Source organism: Sceloporus undulatus, chromosome 1 (genome assembly GCF_019175285.1).
Source record: "Sceloporus undulatus isolate JIND9_A2432 ecotype Alabama chromosome 1, SceUnd_v1.1, whole genome shotgun sequence".
In the NCBI taxonomy this organism is placed as follows: domain Eukaryota; kingdom Metazoa; phylum Chordata; class Lepidosauria; order Squamata; family Phrynosomatidae; genus Sceloporus; species Sceloporus undulatus.
Genome location: NC_056522.1, coordinates 99399528 through 99420210, shown reverse-complemented (window position 1 = coordinate 99420210; position 20683 = coordinate 99399528). Strand labels below are relative to the sequence as shown.

The window sequence follows — 20683 nt, the reverse complement described above, 5'->3', positions numbered from 1 at the left end:
GAGTGATAAAGAACATAGATCTAAAGCCAGAATTACTTATTTCTGGAATGTACATGTGTACGTTTAGAAAGACTATTGTCTTTTCCTCCTGAATTTGTGAGCAGGTGGGAGTGAGTGTGATTCCATATTCTGGACTACGTTGCAAGATAATTCCATGTGGACATCTCCAGAACATCAAATGACATTGCCCTATTGTGTGTGTGGCATAGTGATTTGAGAAGTGATTCTGACTCTGGTGACCAGGGTTTGATTCCCAGCTTGCCCATAAAACCCACTGAGTGACCTTGGGCAAGTCACATGCTCTCAGCCTCAGGGGAAAGCAATGGCAAGCCTCCTCTAAACAATTCTTGACAAGAAAATTTCATGATAGCATTGCCATAAATGAGAAATGACTTGAAAGCACACAGTAGCAACAACAGAAGCTACTCTGTTTTTCCTTTCTCAATGAAAAGATTGGGGGGGGGCCTGTGGGGAAAAACAGAAAGGTTACATGTAAGACGATGACTGGACTCTTCCTCATGACCTCCCCAAAAGTATTCCATGAACAATAAATCCTTGAAACATCTGCATGATTCCTAACTCCAAAGATTCCAGAATTTCTAGAAATTGATATATGTGAAGGAAAATCCCTTGAACCCACACATCAAAATATATATTCTGGGCACCACCGAATTAGCAACTGCATACTTTATTCTTCCCAGAACTCCAAGCCAAGTTAATCATATCTTGAACTTAAACTGTTGTGAATTTCCCCCTCTGTTTTTCTACCTCCGTTCATCTCCCCCCCCCCAAGACACATTGAATGAAACAAAAATAGTGCAGAGCATAGGACAATGTTTAATAATGCAATATCACTATGGCCTACACATTATGGAGTGGAGTGGGGAATTTTGCATGAGACTGTCATTTGTTGGAACAGCACATCTTTAACATTATTTGTATGTGCTTGTACATACAGCCTTGAAAAAAACTACAAAGGTGTATGTGTGTGTGTGTTTGCCTTCAAGTCATCTATTGTCTTATGGCATCTGCATGACTTCATAGTTTTCATTGGAAAGGAATATTCAAAGGTGATTTTGCCATCTGAAACAGTGCCTACAACACTTAGTACTCCTTGAAAGTCCCCCATCCAAGCACTAAAGAGATCTGACCCTTCTTAGCTTCCAAGATGAGATGGGATCTAGTGACTTCAGGGCAATGAAGCCTTCTATCAGCCATCACTTATAACCCTGTTTGTACCATGAAAGTATTTTTTAGCTATGAGCATAAATGAGTTTTCATATACATTTATACCAAATAATGAAGGTTCCTTTCTCCATTTTTTAAATCTTTAGTTTCACTTCCACAACCATCTCTTATTTCTGCAGGGCAAGAAATCTCATATTGTGACAGAGAAATCACATATCATGAGAGCAACACCTACAGTTCATAGTTGTACAAGTTTGCCTTCAAGTTGCCTGACTACATATGCTGATCCCAAGATTTTCAAATGGTTGTCTTACACAAGGTATACTCAGAGATGAAATGTAACCTACAGCTATAGTGATTCATTGGTTGTCTCCCATCCAAGTGATAACCAGGGATGATTCTGCTTAGCTTTCAAGATCAGATAAGATTTGGTGCCTTTAGGGCACATGGGCACATTAGCAATTCTCAGGATATTTCAAGCCACATTCTCATGCCTTCAGAAAGAGTTCTTTCTCGTTCTGCCAAATGTTAGCTCATTTTATGCGTTTGTGTTCCCTCTGTGTAACCTGTTCCCACCTTCCTTGCCCTTTTTTTATCCTTATGTATATAACTATGTGTGCTATAGTCATATACATAAGAATAAAAAAGAGCAGGGAAGGTGGGAACAGGTTACACAGAGGGAACAAGCATGCATAAAGAGAACTAACATTTGACAAAATGAGAAAGAACTCTTTCTGAAGGCATGAGAATGTCATTTGAAAAATCTCCAGAACTCCTTGAAATATATATATATATATATATATATATATATATATATATATATAATCCTAATGGATGTATAAAAATAGACTTCTTTTATTATATGCTCACAAAGGATTTGTTCCCATTTGGTTAAGGGTTAAAGAAAAGCAGAAGAAAATGCTCAATTCACTGCTTTGACTGAAAGCATATTTAACATTAAATCATTCAACACAGAACTGTAATTTCTTTAAATATGTATTAAGTCTATCAGGAATGTATTTAGATATCTTCCCCTTTTCTGTATGGGAATTCTCTCCCCCCCCCTCTCTCTCTGTGTATGTGTGTTTTTCCTATAGAAGCACTCACCCACTTGGACCACAACTTCAGTCTAAAGTAGAAACGTAAGGCCAAGACCCAAGGGTGCACTTCTGCAGGGTCCTGCTGCTTATACCATAATTAGATGTCTCCCTTCCCCTTTGCAGCCACCCGTGAACTGGTGGGTTAGGAAAACTAGTTTCAGTAGGCTTCTCAAATAGTGTTTTATAACCACTGTAATGGGAGGGGAGGAAAAAACAGTTCTAACACAAGACGTACACTGCTGGATGCAGAAATATAGTACTGTATTTGATTTTGGCTGCCAAAACAGATTTACCATCTCATCTGGTGTTTGTAATGGATAAATTAATGCTGGATTCAAGCACTGTGTAACAGTAAACAACAGTTATGCAATCTTAGAGATTCAAATAAGATTTCCCACCTTTGGCCCATGTGAACACCAGTTGTCTAGATAATATAAGCTGGCTTGCTGGTCCATCTAACCTAGTAACTAAGTAGTGGGAAGACATTCTCCAGAATCTCACGAGTAGGTCTTCCCCTTAGCTGCTATCTGATCCCTTTAAGTTCATGTTGTATTTTAAGCAGCATTCCTTGCCCTACCTTTTTTTTTAATGGCTGGCACATGTTTGAGCATTAGTAGTCTATTTACACAGACATATTTAGAATCTTGGAAAGTTGACATTTTTAGCATCAATTTCTGTCACTTCTTAATACATTACTAAATAGGCAGAAATATTTCACAATGATATTATGATAACTGACTTACATTTCATCACTGCTTGTATTTCATAAATTGGTGTCAGGACAACACAATCACCAGAATCCACAGGAAGAAAAGTGGTGGAATCCCCAATATTGCAGGTATCCATGAATGTCACACTCCGACTTCTGCTCTTGGGGATTTTCCACTGGGAAATCTCATTCAGAGTATAAAGCTGGTTATCTTCACATTCGTAGAAGTCACCCTCTTGTGAAAGTGGCAAAACAAAAGTATGCATTTGGGAATCCCTGAGTACTCCACAATGTACAACGAAGACCCCCTTGTTGTCATCTACGGAGCTGAATATAATCTTCTCGTCTGGTTTGATGGTCAACTTTTCTGTTTGTAACTCCTTAGAGCAATGGAAGCAAGGCTGTTGCTGCTGTGTTGGTCCAATCCAAACAGTTCTCACAATTTCTTCAGCAGTAGCATATGGTGTTTTATCAACCACTATCCTGCAGAGACCTTTAGAGGAAAATTTTGAATAAAAAAAAGCCTTGAAATTAAGCAAGCACTGAAACGTGGACAATACTCCTTCCTTCCTTTGCATTTATAAATTATTTTATTTTCTTAGCACCAAAAATGAAATTACTGTCCTAAATCTCATACCAGTTTAAAACCAACATCATCAAATAAATATCTACTAAAACCATATTCGGGTTTCTAACTTTTGCAGGTCACAGGTAACAGATATAAGAATTCAGGAACCCTATATAAAACTAAGGAAATAAATATACAATTTTCAAAAAAAGAGTAAGGCTTTTGCATAAAGTTTTGTACAAAACCAGCTGTCATGGTTCACATTTTCTCTGCATAGAGGTTTGCAAGTCTTGCATTTGTACATATCTCTGTGTGTATTTATGCTCATATGGAGAGTCTCCAGGGATAGAGGAGGCTCTCTTCTTCAAGGCCCTCTCACATTACATAGTTACAGCACTATAATTCTACTTTAACTATCATTGTTCAATTTTATTGAATGCGGGGATTTGCTGGGATTTGCAGTTTAGAATTCTCAGTTAGAGAGCACTAGTGCCTCACTAAACAACTAACCCCAGGATTCCATAGGATGCGCAGGGACGTAGCCAAGGGGGGGGGGATCTTGGGATCCAGACCCCCCCTTCAATTAGAAAAATGAATGGTGTGTGCTGCTGCGCTGCCACACCCAAGCCCCATTATAATGGTGGCACTTAGTCTGGACCCCCCCCCCTTTCCTAAAATCCTGGCTACGTCCCTGGGATGCAGGCATGGCAGGCAAAGTGAAATCATAGTGCTCTAACTGGATAATGTGAAAGGACCCTTAAGAAGAGGGATGCTCCTGTTTCTTCCAATTTTATACTAGTTGTTGATGTCATTAGCTGCCCTCTAGTCGACTTTGATTCATGACAATCCTGTGTGTGGACTAGTGTTAAAATTAACAGATATGACTTTGTGGAATCACAAAACAGCATGGGAACAGGTGACCTATTAGCCCAACCATTCACATTAATCACCCTTTAATAGGCAATGTAGTAATCTGTATAACCAGATCTAATAGAGACATAAAGAAACAAAGAAGAATGTGGATATGATGGATCGCCACCCTCCTAGACATGAATTTTGTGTTTAGGCACTAGAGGCATCTGGTTATTAATCTCTAATTGCAACTTTGAAATATTATATGATACAAGAGCTTCTGCAACTGCAATGCCTAAAGGGCATTTTAATTTCCATGTTAATCATACCCATTGGAATTGTTTTATTCGAATTGCACAGAAAAGAAAAATTAAGTACATATGTACATTTGGATAGGGATTTTCTCTCCTAGAGGAAGATTCAATGAAATATTTAGAGCAGCAGGGTTTAATTTAGTGCTGTGATTAAGGTGTAACATATGACTCAACAGTGTCAGAATGTCCCTATTTAAACGGCTATCACTGGAACCACATGTTATGGTGAATGCAATGTTGCTATTGAAAGCAATGATGTTGTATCTCCTGTTCTTGCAAATGTCCAAAATGCAGGATGTGATGTTATATCTTCCCAGCTCTTCTTCATTTATTTCTCTTTGTTCAGAGAGGAGAATTTGAGATATGAGATTGTCATGGATTTTACAGGAGTTTACATCATGGAAAGGATGGGAGAAGTATACATGGAGCTTTGGCTTTTCACTGTGACCATGTATCTGGTGCAAGATGCAATTCCAGAGGTCCTTTCACACTACACACTTTATAGCTCTATGATTCCCCCAGAATGGCCATGAATTTCCCTATAGAATCCTGAGATTTGCAGTATAAGGAAGGGCATTTAGAATTAACTGCCCAAAAGCTCCTCTGGTGCCTCATCAAACTACAAACCCCAGGATTCCTTAGGATGCGGCTAAGGCAGTTATAGTGGAATTATAGAGCTGTATAGTACGAAAAGAATTCTGAAACTGCATGCTGTATTGTCATGTTGGGGATCATTAGCAAATAAGATGAAAATAAAACTGCTGATCATAAAATGCCTTTATAGAAATATATGCTGCAACTGCATTTGACATTGATATGTGCCTTCAAGTCAATTCAAACTTATAATGACCCTAAGGTGAACCTAACACAGGGTTTTCTTAGCAAGATTTGTTCAGAGAGAGTTTGCTATTGCCTTCCTCTGAGGCTGAGACTCGCCCAAGGTCTCCAACTCTTGCCTAGGGTCACCCAGTGGGTTTCTGTCAGGGCTTGCTCAGGCAATCTACCTGCCATCAGATGTTGAGGATCATGAATGATCGGTTATAGGGTACGTTGGTATTGTTAGGTCAGATTGATCTTATATCCTGGTGCTGAGATAAGACTGGAAGGTAGGCAGGCATGAGTTTCATCCTATTAGACTCCTTTTTCCTCTACAGCTCCGGGTTGCAGTTATCTATCGCCCTCCTGGTTCTGCTACCCAGTTCCTTTCAGGCTTCGAATCATGGCTGACATTCTTTCTTTCAGATTCAGTCCCCACTTTGATCCTAGGTGACTTTAATATCCACGTTGATGATTCCAATAACCCTACAACGTCTCGCTTCAACTCTCTCCTAGCTTCTTTTGGCCTCCAACCACATTCCAACTCTTCAACTCATTCTCTCGGTCACTGTCTTGACCTAGTTCTTGCTGCAAACTGTGCTATTTCTGATTACCTGGCACTTGACTTTCCACTATCTGACCATCATTTAATCTCCTTTGCTCTTACTTATACTCCACCTCCTCGCCATACTGTTCAACGCTATTTTCATGATCTTCAATCTGTTAACTCTAACCATCTTGGTCAGACCCTGGATTCATCTCTCTCTTCCCTAAATCTTGGGGATTCTGCTGACTCAGCAATGTCTTTATTTAACTCCACTCTTTCCTCAACTCTTGACCACTTTGCCCCTGTCTCTGTACACACTTCTTCCTCTAGGACTAGGCCTCTGCCCTGGCTTACCTCCCTCATTAAGTTTCTCCAGTCCTGCTCTAGAGCGGCCGAACATCTTTGGAGAAAGTCCAAACAGTGGGCTGACTTTATTCATTACAAATTTGTTCTTTCCTCCTTCTCACGTGCCCTGTCTATAGCAAAACAAACTTATTACAAATCATTGATCTTCGCCAATGAGTGGCACCTGCAGTGTCTGTTCTCCACCTTCAACACTTTGCTTAAACCTCCCTCTCCTCCTATCTCTTCATCATTCTCCCCAATGACTTCACTAATTACTTCATCTCAAAGATTACCACCATTCGCTCTGAGATGGTCCCTCCCGATTCTTCTTCTGCTCATAATCTTCTATTGCCCTCGCCTAAAAAAAATTCTGTGTTTCCTCCTGCTTCTCTGGATGAACTCTCTACACTTCTGAACTCTTCCAAACCTGCAACTTGTTCTCTTGATCCAATTCCTACTCGTCTTCTAATTTCCATAGCTCCCTCTCTTCTGCCCTCGCTTCTCCATATCTTCAATCTCTCTCTCTCTCTCTACAGGCTCCTTCCCTTCAGACTTCAAACATGCTCTCATTTCCCCAATTCTGAAAAAACCTTCTCTTGACCCCTCCTCTTTGTCTAGCTATCGTCCGATTTCTCTTCTTCCCTTTCTTTCTAAGATCTTGGAACGGGTTGTTTATTCTTGCTGTCTTGAGTTTCTTGAAGCCAACTCCATTCTCAATCCCTTTCAGTCTGGTTTCCGCCCACGGCATTCTACAGAGACAGCTCTCATTAAGATCTCGAATAACCTTTTACGGACCAAGGCTAATGGCCTTTACTCTGTTCTCATCCTTCTTGATTTGTCTGCAGCCTTTGACACCGTTGATCACAGCCTTCTAGTTGATATACTCTCTGACCTTGGGTTCTCAAACTCTGTTCTCGACTGGTTTAGATCTTATTTGTCAGACAGCAGTGGTCACAGGTAGTCAGACTTCGTCCTCTGTTCCCTTATCTGTTGGAGTTCCCCAGGGCTCTGTTCTGGGTCCCCTTCTGTTTTCTCTCTACACACTGTCCTTAGGAAAACTCATTAGCTCTTTTGGTTTTTCCTACCATCTGTATGCCAATGACACCCAGTTGTATCTTTCCACCCCTGACCTTTCTCCAAGGCTTGAACACCAAGTTTCGTCCTGCCTCACAGCTGTCTCGCAGTGGATGCGCCATCGGCGTTTGAAGCTCAACATGTCCAAGATGGAGCTTCTTGTCTTTCCTCCTAAGTCCACCCTTCAACACTGCTTTTCTGTTTTGGTGGACAACATTTCTATTCAACCAGTCCAGCAAGCCTGCAGTCTTGGCTTTATCTTTGATTCTTCTCTGTCGTGTATCCCTCAGATCCAGACCACAGCCAAGGCTTGTAGATTCTTTTTATACAACATTGCCAAAATACGACCATATCTCTCCGCCTCTACTGCCAAGATCCTGGTCCATGCCCTTGTGGTCTCACGACTTGATTACTGTAACGTCCTCCTGGCTGGGCTTCCTCTTTCTCACCTCCGTCCTTTAATTTCTGTCCAGCATTCAGCTGCACACATTATCACATCCACCCACTGCTCTGACCACATCTCTCCTGTGTTGGCATCCCTTCACTGGCTCCTCCTCCCTTTCTGTATTCAGTACAAGCTCCTGCTGGCGACGTTTAAAGCCCTCCATGGGCTGCCCCCCCCTTATTTATCAGACCTTCTTTCTCCTCACCTTCCCACTAGGGCCCTCCGTTCTGGTAGTCAAAGTCAGCTGTCCCAGCCCAGGATTTCCTCTGCCCCATCTAGGATTTTCCCCTTTTCACTTGCTGCCCCTCACTCCTGGAACCTTCTTCCTTCGCGAGCAAGGGCCATCACTTCTTTAACCAGCTTCAAAACGGAGTTGAAGACCATCCTGTTCAGAGAAGCGTTCCCAGACATTGCGTGATTGTTGCTATCTGATGTTCTTTTTGTTGCCTGTTTTATTGAACCATTTCCTGTATTGCTATGTGTTTTATCTGTATTATCCTATCATTTCTTAGATTGTACACCATAGGCAGGTTTACTCTTTTATATTTGTTGTTTTTATGTACAGCGCTGTGCAAATCTACAGCGCTATATAAATAAAGAATAATAATAATAAAATAATAAGCCTATTCAAGGTTGTTTCTGTGAAAGGATTCCATTGTAACATCAGAGGAAGAGTATGGGAAAGCATGGAGAAGTCTGTTTATTAATTATAACAAATTAAATTTAAAACTGAAATTTAAAATTGTATGTAGTTTAATTTGACAATTGTAATGTGTGCTGGTCAGTTTGGCAATGAATGTCTCTGGACTAGATCTATAGTTTCTTAATAAATGTTTTCTGAATTTTAACTACTGAAGCCTGATTTTCTGAACTTGGTATCCTGTTGCACTTGATAAATTACATAGTTGAATCCTTTTTGGATTCATTTGAATCCAGGTCTCCTGGAGTCCTAGTCCAATAACCAAACCATTATGCCACACTAGTATTCATATTTGGAATGCTATGCACAGTTCTAACATCAGCCCACAAATAGAGTATTGTAGATCTGGAAAAGAAAATTACAATGAAAATTATCAAGAGGCTAAGAAACTCCCTTATGTGAAAGCTTATAATGGGGTGAAACAGATGGGTAAAATAAAGCAATTTCCATGCGCTGGGTCTAAAAGATGGAGCAAAAAGAAGATGTGATAGTCCAAGGGGCGGTCTGCAGCCGCCTCCATTTTCACCATATCGGGGCAATGACAACCACATGCCATGCCCCCGGTTTGGCCTTTGCAGGGCGCAAAAAGGAGTCACAAAAAGTGGCTCCTTTTTGTGCCCTGCAAAGAACACAATAGCCACAGCACCACGGCTTTACGGTGCTCCTTCAGGGCTGCGTTGTGCAGACGCAGAACCAGAGGAGCGCTGTGATGCCACGCACCATGTGGAGCAGGGCATGGCAACACACCGCCCTGGGGCGGAGTCGGGGCCTGTGTCATGTTGGCACTAAGAAAACAAAGAAACGAAAGTGTGACAACTCTAAAGAATGCAGTTACAACATACACAAACAGACAGTCCATCAGAAAATTCTCATGTGGAGGGGCAATGCCCCTCCTTTTTTACTCCCCTGTAGCTTCACCCTTGCTAAAACCTGGGGTCCTTGTCTAAAACTGAAAGTGGGAGATTGAGGTGAGATAAAAGGAGCTTCATTGACAATATTTGGAGCATGATGATTTCTATCTTGTACAGTTTTAAAATAGGATTGGACATATTCATGTAGGCCTATCCAGGACCACTAGTCATGGTGCCACTATATTACCTCCAGGATCAGAGGAAGGAAACTTCAAAATGTCACTCACTCATGTAGAATCATATAATCAATAGAATCAATAAAAGTATAGTGTATAGATCAAGGGAAGTAATAGTGCCACTATATTCTGCTCTGGTCAGGCCCCACCTGGAATATTGTGTCCAGTTCTGGGCACCACAATTTAAAAAGGATATGGAGAAACTGGAGCATGTCCAAAGGAGAGTGACTAAAATAGTGGAGGATCTGGAAACCATGCCCTATGAGGAACGCCTTAGGGAGCTGGGGATGTTCAGCCTGGAGAAGAGAAGGTTAAGAAGTGATATGATAGCCCTGTTTAAGGGATGTCTTGTTGAGGAGGGAGCAAGCTTGTTTTCTGCTGCTCCAGAGACTAGGACCCAGAACAATGGATGCAAGCTACAGGAAAAGAGATTCCACCTCAACATTAGGAAGAACTTCCTGACAGTAAGGGGTGTCCGACAGTGGAACACACTCCCTCGGAGTGTAGTGGAGTCTCCTTCCTTGGAGGTCTTCAAACAGAGACTGGATGGCCATCTGTCGGGGATGCTTTGATGGAGAGTTCCTGCATGGCAGGAGGTTGGACTGGATGACCCTTGCGGTTTCTTCCAACTCTATTATTCTATGATTCTATTATTCTATGTACATGAGCAGAGAGATGCTACTGCCCTCGTGATCTACTTTTGAGATTCCCATAAGCATCTAGTTGGTCACTGCAGGAACAAATTGCTGGACTAGATAGAAAACTTGATCTGTTCTAGAATGCTTCTTCTTAGGCTTTTATCACTAATGAGACACATTGCAAAAAGCACTTCACAAATATTCTACACATTTTCTTTGCATATCTTGTTTCCTTATCCAAGCAGTACCTGGAAAATTTAGTGGTAAATCGACTGCAGTTGGGGGCAGGCTGGCATCATCATTTTTGCTAATAGTTGCAAGGATTTTTGATACTTTTAATCCAACAACTTTAATCAAGTCTCCTGTTGACAAACAGCATTCATGGTCACACTTTTCATACACTGCACCTGAAGGAGAATAAAAACATAAATGAAGATGTTTTGCAAATGTTTGCAGATAATTCATCTGTAAAGGTTGCTCTTTCATTATCTTGTGAAGAACATTTTCCACCCTCCCACTTTAATATCTAATGTCTAGATGCCTTACATTTACTTTAGACATAAATATTAAGCTCCATCAGAGAAGAATCATTTTGAAACTTGGTAGTCTACTCAGAGCTGGGAAGTAACACTTTGCAAGTAACATTACCAGTAAAATGTAAATATTTTGCACAATGGTGGTATAACAACATACTTTTTCAGTTAATATAGCATTTGATAAACCTTTTCTTTTAAAGATAGCTTGTACTAGTTACATTATTTCTGAGGTAGCAAGAATGTTTTTAGAGGTTTTTCTCCTAATTTTTGATCATTTTCATACTGTTCTAGATTCATTTACTTAAAGCACAGAAATACAATGAACAATGTACAGAGTAACAGGACAATGTAAAGGGGAAAGGTTTAATTGATAATATGAGGGTCATAATGAATGGATTTCATACTGAATTTCTGGGCTCTGAATCCAATCTCTGGTTTCTGAAAAGATGAGATGGAGCTCTGTATAGATGGACAGCTCCCAGACCTCCCTCACTGCTTCCAACTAATCCAAGACATTTTGCTGCTAACTTGAAGCAAAGGTCAAAATCTCATAAACCCCTCCACTCTACATACAGAAGACAACAGGAATATGTGCTGAATCTTACTCCCTGCAGTGGTACAGCATTTTGTACCACTCCTGAGGGCAGAAGCCCAGCTTAAAAGGTGCAGGACATGTCATGTGGCAGAAAAAGCTCTGCCCTCCAAGAAACAGAAATGCTCCCTAGCATCATGCCACCTGAGAGAGTTGCCTGACTCTGGCTAATGGTATTACTTCTGCAGATTACCTGTTGGTTTTATGTGTTTTCTATTTAAATTGTGTTTTGTATTTTAACATGTTGTACCTTGCCTCGAGCCTTGAGCAGAGGTGGGAAAGAAATAAAAATCATCCTCATCATCCTCATCCTCATCCTCAGGTGTATAGCCTAGAAGCTATCTAACCACATAATCTTACTCCAGTTAATTCTGTGGCATTTTGGGAATGACTTCCTTTCTTCTCCAATAGTTGATATTACAACCTGGAAATGGATTATTTTTCTTTGTAGTTTTCTTGATTTCTGTTTTTAAGACACATTTGTTTGTGATCCCCTTGATTTTTCTTCTTTCATCTTGAAGAGGAGGGGATTATAATGGAAACAACTTGAAAAAGAAGCCATGAACTTTGTGGCCACCATTTTAAATACAATTGCTGCTGGCAGTCATATGAATCTGCACTTTTTGTGCAGGTATTGCAGAAGCAGTGTTGCTGACTAAAATCACCTCTCAAGGGACAAAATAAGAAACTGCATACCTATCTCTCCCTTTCACCTTAGGAATTATTGTCCCCATAAGGCAGTGGAAAGAAAGAAATAACCACACAGAGAGAACTGGCATGATAGCAGCAGAGTAATCTCCAATGGGGAAATTGATCTCCTTACTAGTATGCCAAGCTACAACTAGAAAAATGAAGATAGAAATCTATCAATCTGTTCTGGTTGGAGAGAAGTGTTGATGGTGGCGGACAACTGGAGAAAGGTGTGGGCAATCACTCCCTCACCATTAACTATAGCACTGATTTTATCACTTCTTGTGATGTGGTTTATAAGCACTCTTCAACTTCAAAGAGCAATCTGTTTTGTATTTCAAATTCCATGTCCTGTCATTTGCTTTCTGTTATGATTACATGCCTACCAGCTCCACTGAACGAAGTAATAATTCTCATATTCCATTCAGGACAGGTATTGTGGTCCGAAGTTATATCGTTTTGCATTCCATTGAAAATGTTTTGGAACTGCATACTCCATGATACTATGGCCTCCCCAGCCCACTTATGATCTGATGTATCTAAACTGGTTACTTCTCATTAGATATTTTTTATTCCATGTATAATCCATAACACTTTGTTTCTCAATTAAAATATAGTTAGAAAGTATTAGCTGAATTTAGCATAACAAAAACCAAAGACTTGTTCCTTATAAATGCATTATTACACTGTTTGTTTGCTGTTACAGTGTGTTTGCATTGTATGTTACAGGAGGACAACTATGGGTAGCACTGTGGCTAATGAGGGAAATGGACTCAATCTGAAAGGACATTCATCTGTTGGCATGCTCAATGGTGAAAATAAAGTCTGAAGCTGCACAACACATATTATAGGAACATGGAATGTGAGAAGCATGAATCCTGAATCTAGACATAGTAAAACAAGAAATGAAATGTATAACATTTCAATACTTCAGATGAGCAGGTTAAAGTGAACAGGAATGACACATTTTGAGTCAGATAGGCCCTCAACAGACCGGCAAAATACACCATCATGAAAGCAGAGTGGAGGCATGGAGGCCACCCGCTGCCCATCCCACACCAGGATCATGCCAGCGTCATGCCGCCTGACCAACCACATGTCAGGTGACATCACACCACATCTTTGCCACAGCATGTAGACATGCTACACCAAAGAGCCATGGCAGTGGCAACTAGTGCGCCATTTCCATGGTGCAAAAAGAAGCTGCCAGGTTGGGAGCGTGGCATGCAGTTGCTGCGTCCCTAACCCAGGGCTTCCAGGGGTGGTGTGGCGGCACCTCTTAACAGAGGTGTGCCAAGCCCCATAGTTACAGTGTTTTATTCAGGAAATGAAAATCTAAGAAGAAATGGAGTAGCATTAAAGGCGAGGGAAGATGTTGTAAAAGCAGTCAAAGGATATAATGCAAAATCTGACTAATATAAACAAGACTTCAGAGGAAGCCTATGAATATAATCATAAACCAAGTTTATGTCAGCTTCGGGCAAACTGGAGGACCACCTGTCCTCTTTTCAAAGGGGATATAAGATGGTGGTCTGAGACAGTGGCCTTCCATGCTGCTTAACATGAAACTACTGGAAGAGATTACTTGCCATTTGGGGGTTCACTATCACCAGTTTGCTGATGACATCCAACTCTTTCCTTTCCATCTAACTTCAAGAAACCTGTCTCAGTATTAAACCAGTGTTTGTTGTCAGTAGAGGACTTAATTCAAACAAGACAGAGGTGCTCTGGTCAGTTGAATACAAAGATATAGCTGTGTTAGTCTGTAGAATCAGTATGTAGAGGGATCTTGTAGCACCTTTGAGACTAACCAAAAGAAAGAATTTGGCAGCATGAACTTTTGTAGACTTCAATCTACTTCCTCAGATGCATTAGACTAAGGTCTACAAAAGCTCATGCTGCCAATTTCTTCTTTCAATTAATCTCAAAGATGCTATAAGATCTCGTTACATACAGATCAGGGAAAAGGAAGTCAGTTTTGTTGGGTGATTACACTACACCTGAAAGGATCATAGCTTGAGCAAACTCCGAGATTCTGATCTGAGCCTGGATACTCAAGTTTTGGCAGTGACAATGAGTACATTTACACAGGTTAAAACTAGTGTGGCAGCTTTGCTCATTTCTGGAAATGACACATTTACCTATGTAACAGATGCCTTGGTTACATATTATTTGGGGGTTTATTGCTTTGGGCTCCTCTCCTGGTAAACTGCACTGCTTTGAAAAGTTTTTAGCACTGTTTTGAAAGGTGCAATGTGGCTTTCTTCCCTGTCGCACATTTGGAAACTTCCCAGCATTGCAGTCTTCCTTCACACTAAAAACCATTAGCATTGCCCACCAAGTACTGCCTCTTTTCCTAGTTAGCACGCACGCACACACACACACTCATACTGAGACCCCTCACAGGAATTTAAATGATAAGCAGTCTTGCCTTCAGAAAGCCTTTTCCCCTTTAATTTTTTTTTTTTTTTAATTTTGGCAGACTTCTTCACTCATGTGGCAGAAGGGTCTTTTATTTCAGTGTGCTGTGCTTTTATCGTTATGTTTAAAATGTGTTTTAAACTGTTTGAAACTGGAGCTTTTTTACAGTTTTGTTTATTTAATTGTTTTATAACTTTTGTACAATCAAACAAAGTTGATTGTACTTTGTTGTACTTTGTTTTAATTTGTTGTGAGCTGACTTGGATCCCATGCTGGAGGAAAGGTGCACGCAAAATAAGATGAAATAAAATAAACAACATGAGCAATAGAATAATAAAACAGTCAGCATCCAGGTAATGGGGCTGTGTCCTATTTCATACAGGCTCCTCATCCAAGAAATAGCATGAATCCTGATTTCAGAACTCTAGTTTTATTTTAGGCTCCTGTTCAACCTTCTGTCTCTCTTGTTCTTAAAACTTTCTCCAACTTAAACCAGTCAGGAGGGTAGTTTCTTATTTTCTCTGCCAATACTTTTGGTTTGTTTACCAAATTGACCTTTAGGTTGCCCTTTCTAATATTCTGTTTCCTCAGCTGAATCCTCCTGTTTCAGGGTTAAACTTGACTTCTTTGCCCTAACTAAACACTGACCTCTAAATTATTAAAACTTTTGGCTGAAATTGACAGGCTCATACATAGTTCACAATATCAGAAAAACAAAATAAAGGTCCCACATGGAAGATAGATCTGTTCTTTCACTCTGTATCAACAACTAGACTGGCAAGGATGCACACAAAGTTTTCACTAACTTGGAAAGGTTTTTTTTAAACGGGTTCTTCATGACATGCTTTCCAATGATACCGGCCATTGCAATATCCAAAGGATGCTCAGATAGGATCTTGCCCAGTTTTTATCCAGAAGGATCTAATATAAGTTATGTCAGAAAACTTTAGGCTAGTTCTTTTGCTCAGGTAAAATAAATACATAGTTCTTACTCTCTCAGTTAACATTTACTGCCTGCCCCTACATCAAATTTCTTGATGTAGCAGGTGTTGTAGACAGTACTCCTGTCAAACTGTTTTATTAAATTGTGCATGCATTGTACATAGTGCTAACTAATCCAATCCACTGGCCATAACTGAATATTTTTCCTCCTCCTCCTCTTTTCAGAAAAAAATCCTGTCACAGCTGTTTGAAACTCTTCTAAAATGACTTCCAATATTATACCATCTGTATTCTTTGGATATGGCACGGAGCTTACTGCTTCCCTATTTAAGTGTTAATTTGATAGCTAAAACCTACATATGTATTATCTATATGCATTACAGTGAACTAGACAAGAACTAAAACACTGTCGTCTATGATCTATATTTCTAAATAATTTTTTTTAAAAAAATGTTCCCTGTAACTGGGATACTTTATAACAACTAATGCTTAAACATTTGTATTGGTACAGCATAGGAGTTTGCTATTGTCAGCTGTTGGGGGGATGCACTGGACCTTCCATGGGCACCTTGGATCATTGATAGCACTGTCCACAACCCCCATTTTCTGAACTATTTTATATATTTTAAAGTAAATTCTCCACATTTCATTACTGTTTTTGTCCTGCCCCTCTGGACTGTTTTAGGCTCAGGTAGAGTTTTATGTCTATTTTATGTCCTTAAATCTAGATGCCTGATCTTCATATCATGCTAATTATTCTAATTATTCAGATTACACTGATTTACATTCTTGATTTGCACATTAATTTGGCATTTTGCCCTTTCCACTATGTTTCATATCAGTTTTTACTGTGACAGCTGAGCTGAGAGGACCAGTATAGAGTAATGTTTAAAGTTGCTGGACTTGGAACATGGACACACATGTTCAAATCTCAGTTTAGTCAGGGAACTGATCATGTAACTATGGCAAATGGAGGGGGACAAAATGGTGTGCATGCTTGTGCTGCGCACCCATGGGCACCCACAGGCTTGAATATTGGTGATTTTTGTTTTCATGCGGGGCCCCCGGAATGGATCCCCCATGAAAACAGAGGGGCAATTGTACCAGCAGACATTCCATTGGTACTCAGAAGAGTAGAGCCGCTTTGATAGCTTGGGCAGGATGACCTGGCATTTATTTCTTCTTCTCTGAAGTAACCTCCTCAGTAGATCTAGGCATGTATTACTATTAACTGCTATTTTCCTATCTTCCTCTCCCTTTGAAACACAAAGTGAACCCTGCCTTTTTTGGGCAGAAACTTGAGAGGACCACTTCTGTCAAGCTTAGAGAGGCCAGAGTGAAAAATGAGGACAGCCCCTTTACCCTTAATAGTCGTGCAGAATCGGGAATATTATCAGGCGTTACTTGTTACCTGGTTGTGTGACAATCAATACCTTCTGAAATTCTATGTTCTGCACAATCATTAAAAGTACAGGAGCCATCTCCATCTCCAACAGCTATAGCTTGGGCTACAAATGTATCCATAGAGTTGAAAAGGGCCTCATGGGATATTAAGTCCAACCCCTGTCTCAGTGCAGGATCTTCAGCTAAAGCATCACCAGCAAGTGGTTGTCCAGCTCTTTTTGAAAATGTCCACAGAAAAGACCCCACCACTCTAGGCAATTGGATCCATTGCTGAACTACTCTTATTGTCAAGAAGTTCATCCTAACATTCAGTTGAAATCTACCCTCCTGTAACATCGAACCACAGACCTGGTCCTATCCGTTAGGGCTAAAGAGAACAGGCCTGCCTTTTCCTGTCAGTGACAACCCTTGAGGTCTTTAAAGAGTGCAATCGTATCACCCCTCAGTCTTCTCTTCAACAAGTTGAACATGCCCATCTCCTTTAACCTTATCTTCGATGCTGAGTTAGTCATTAACTAGATGTCATGATGTTAAGGAATGTAGAATTAAAAATGTTGGCATGGCCCAGCTCCTCAAGGTTGCTTGGAATAGCATGTATTGGGTCAATATTTAAATTTTAATCAAGAACCAAAGTAAGAGGAATAGTTAGTACTCCAGTCAGTCTTAATTCAGTTTCCTGATGAAGTTATTCATTTCCCATAACACAACCCCCTCTTTCATTGTCAAGCCTCCTGACATCTCAGGCAACATTTTGGCATAGATTATGCTGTGCTATCTCCATTCCCATGTATTGCCAAGTATACACATGGGGAGGGGAATTATATCACCTTGGTTATTGTTATCATGCAAATTTTCTGTTTTTCTGTAAAAAGAAAGCATGAAATTATTCAAAGACATAAAGGTAATTAAGCAGAAGGACTGATTCTTCCTCTCAAGCGAAGAAAGATGCTGTGCACCCATTGTGGAAGAAACTCAAATAATGCAGCCTATTTACTAGGATCAAACAATGCCCCTGAAGGTGGGAATTAAAGAACTAGATGTCTTTGAAATCACCTTTCTGAGACTGCTGCTTTGTTCAAAAAGAACTACATTTATATCCCTTCATAAGCTCTGCCATGATTTTACAAATCCATATTAGCTACTGCTGTGATCACATCAAAGCAACCAAACAATTGGTTCAATAGCTTTTGCCTCTGATTTTTCTACGATGTTAAATAGGCTGTGCACATGTGTGTGTGTGTGTGCACATGGACCCAATGATGAAAGAAACCTTACTATGATTTTGTTTTTTATGTTTTATTAAGTGTTCAAGTAATGTCAAGAAACTACTTTTACCTTTTTAACTGTAAATTTTAGGTAGACTATTTCAGAGCAAACACATTATATTTCCCATCACTGCATTATGAAAGAATGATTGAGGCCAGTATTTTACAAATGGCAATATCAAATAGTAGGTATTAAAGGACAGTATAATGATCTAATGTTTCTTCCTCCATGGCAGGGGGTTGGACTAGATGGTCCTTATGGTTTCTTCTAACTCCATGATCCTGTGAACCACTGCAGCCTCTCCTAGCTTGTCTGTTCTTCCACATTAATAACTTTTGCCATCTTGACCAAACTCTGATGTTTCTTGGCCACATGTGTCTTGGCTGTTGTTATCTGTAAAACACTGAAGGGTATGCTTTCCTCTTTCTGTCCATCGGTTTGTTAAAATATTTGTATCTCTGTATCAAAAAATCTCAGAGCAGCATACAGTAATTTAAACAATTTAAGTTATAAAATTATGAAATATCATTTAGAGTCCAAAATCACATTATAATATATTAAACTATGTAACTAATTAAAACAAGTTAAAGCCATGTACATACAGTTAAAGCCATGCAGATTTCCCTGTACCCACAGGGGATACATTTCTGGACTTATTGTGGAAATGCAAAACTGTGGAGCGGTAGTGAACCCTATTGAAATGAATGACTTTTGGTGGATATTGACCACAGAATCACATTGGAAGACCTAGACATTCCTGGAGAGAACACCTCTCTAGGCAATTCTAGTTCCTTCAGCATGGTCAACATCCATGGTCAACATCCACTAGAAGCATACTACAGAATCATGTTGGAGGACCCAAAAATGCCTAGAGATAACTTTTTGGGGGGACAAGGCTATGTGAAAACACAAGTATTGGTCGTGCTGTATACAAATTCGATTTAATTATCAGATTTTTATGTTTTAATTTTAATCATAAGTACACCTAGCTGTGTGTTGAGTTGTACTGATGAGTTTTTTCTTTTACATTTTTTTTCCTTTGACTTGAACAATTGAGGTTAAAATTTTAACAACAAAGATTATTTTTAGGTCCCTTTAGATAAACCTGAATGTTCAAAGTTGAAGCCCTCACTTTTCTTCTTAGCTGTGTAGCTGTATCACTTGTAAATGTGTATGAGTTTATCTCGTAGATACAAAACTTCTCTGAAGGAGTTTTTCACCTTATTTGCTTTGGTTTGCTTCATCACCCACGAAGCTATTCAGTTGTACTTTTACAAAGGGTGGTTAGTTTCAATAAAGCTTTCAATAAATCTACAGGATTATAGGTCTACAACTTTCATTTGCCTCTGTGCTCGCATAGGCTACTTTATGAAGGGAGCTCTTCAAATGTCAAATACTCAACTGCTGTTTAGAAATGGTTCTTAATATCCCCATTCCCCATCATCCTCAATTGTGGGGCTAAACTGTTAAATGTGACCCTATAAACAAAACCCACAAAAAATCTAAGAAATCTTGTTACCTATAAAATGACTCAGAAACTTCAAATCCCTACCTGTAGAATACTAATTTTGCAATGCCATCAACTGTATTCCTGTCTTCTGTATCATGATCCTTGCCATTTCTCCAATCATGATAATCCTTATATGACCATCTCCCGCCTAGTCTATATCCTTCAATTAATCAGTTCCAGGAAACATCTAGGGGACTTGAGTTAGTACACAATACAGGCCAGCCAATAGGTTTCAATTGCTTGACGTACAGTATGATTAAATATAGGTAAAGGCTTACCCTTTGACAAGATTGTCTAGTCGTGATCCTCTGTAGAGGTTGTGCTCACCTCCATTACTAAGCCCTCGTGACATAGTGGTTAAATGCCTATGCTGCAGCCACTCACTCACAAACCACAAGGTTGTGAGTTCAATCCCAGCCAGGGGCTCAGGGTTGACAACCTGGCATCCTTCCAAGGTTGATAAAATGAGTATCCAACTTGTTGGGAGTAATTAGCTTACAGTTGTAAATGGCGAGACTGCTAGGTGGTATGAAGCAGTGCATAAATGAAGCTGCTATTGCTATAAGCTGAAGTGCTAATGTTGTCAATGGCATCTCTGTGATCATGTGGCCAGCATGACTGTAGAGAATGCTGTTACCTTCTCAACAAAGTGATACCTATTTTATCTACTTGCACTTTTACATGCTTTTGAACTGCTAGGCTGGCAGAAGCTGGGACTAGTGATGGTAGCTCACGTGGCACTTGGGCTTTGTCCTGCCGACCTGCCAATCTTGGAATTGTCAAAGTCAGTGTCTTGATCACTGAGCCACTGCATCCCATTACATGTAAGCATAATTACTCAAAGACAAATCCTTTGAGGCTTTATGGGGACAGCTCAGTGACCAGAGCAGATTACACAAGCTGATTTACTGGTCCTGCTATATTCATATCCTTAGGTAT

The 20683-nt window shown here is 40.0% G+C and overlaps 1 protein-coding gene across 1 annotated transcript in view; it reads right to left on the bottom strand.

Moving 5' to 3' along the window:
* The window catches only part of THEMIS (thymocyte selection associated), an 84668-nt gene that overhangs the window by 57794 nt on the left and 6191 nt on the right, over positions 1-20683 (bottom strand). The window contains exons 2-3 of the mRNA XM_042444928.1: positions 10632-10790; positions 3032-3490 (exon numbers count right to left, since the gene is read on the bottom strand). Coding sequence (XP_042300862.1) covers positions 3032-3490; positions 10632-10790 — 618 coding nt within the window. The remainder of the gene's footprint in view (positions 1-3031; positions 3491-10631; positions 10791-20683) is intronic.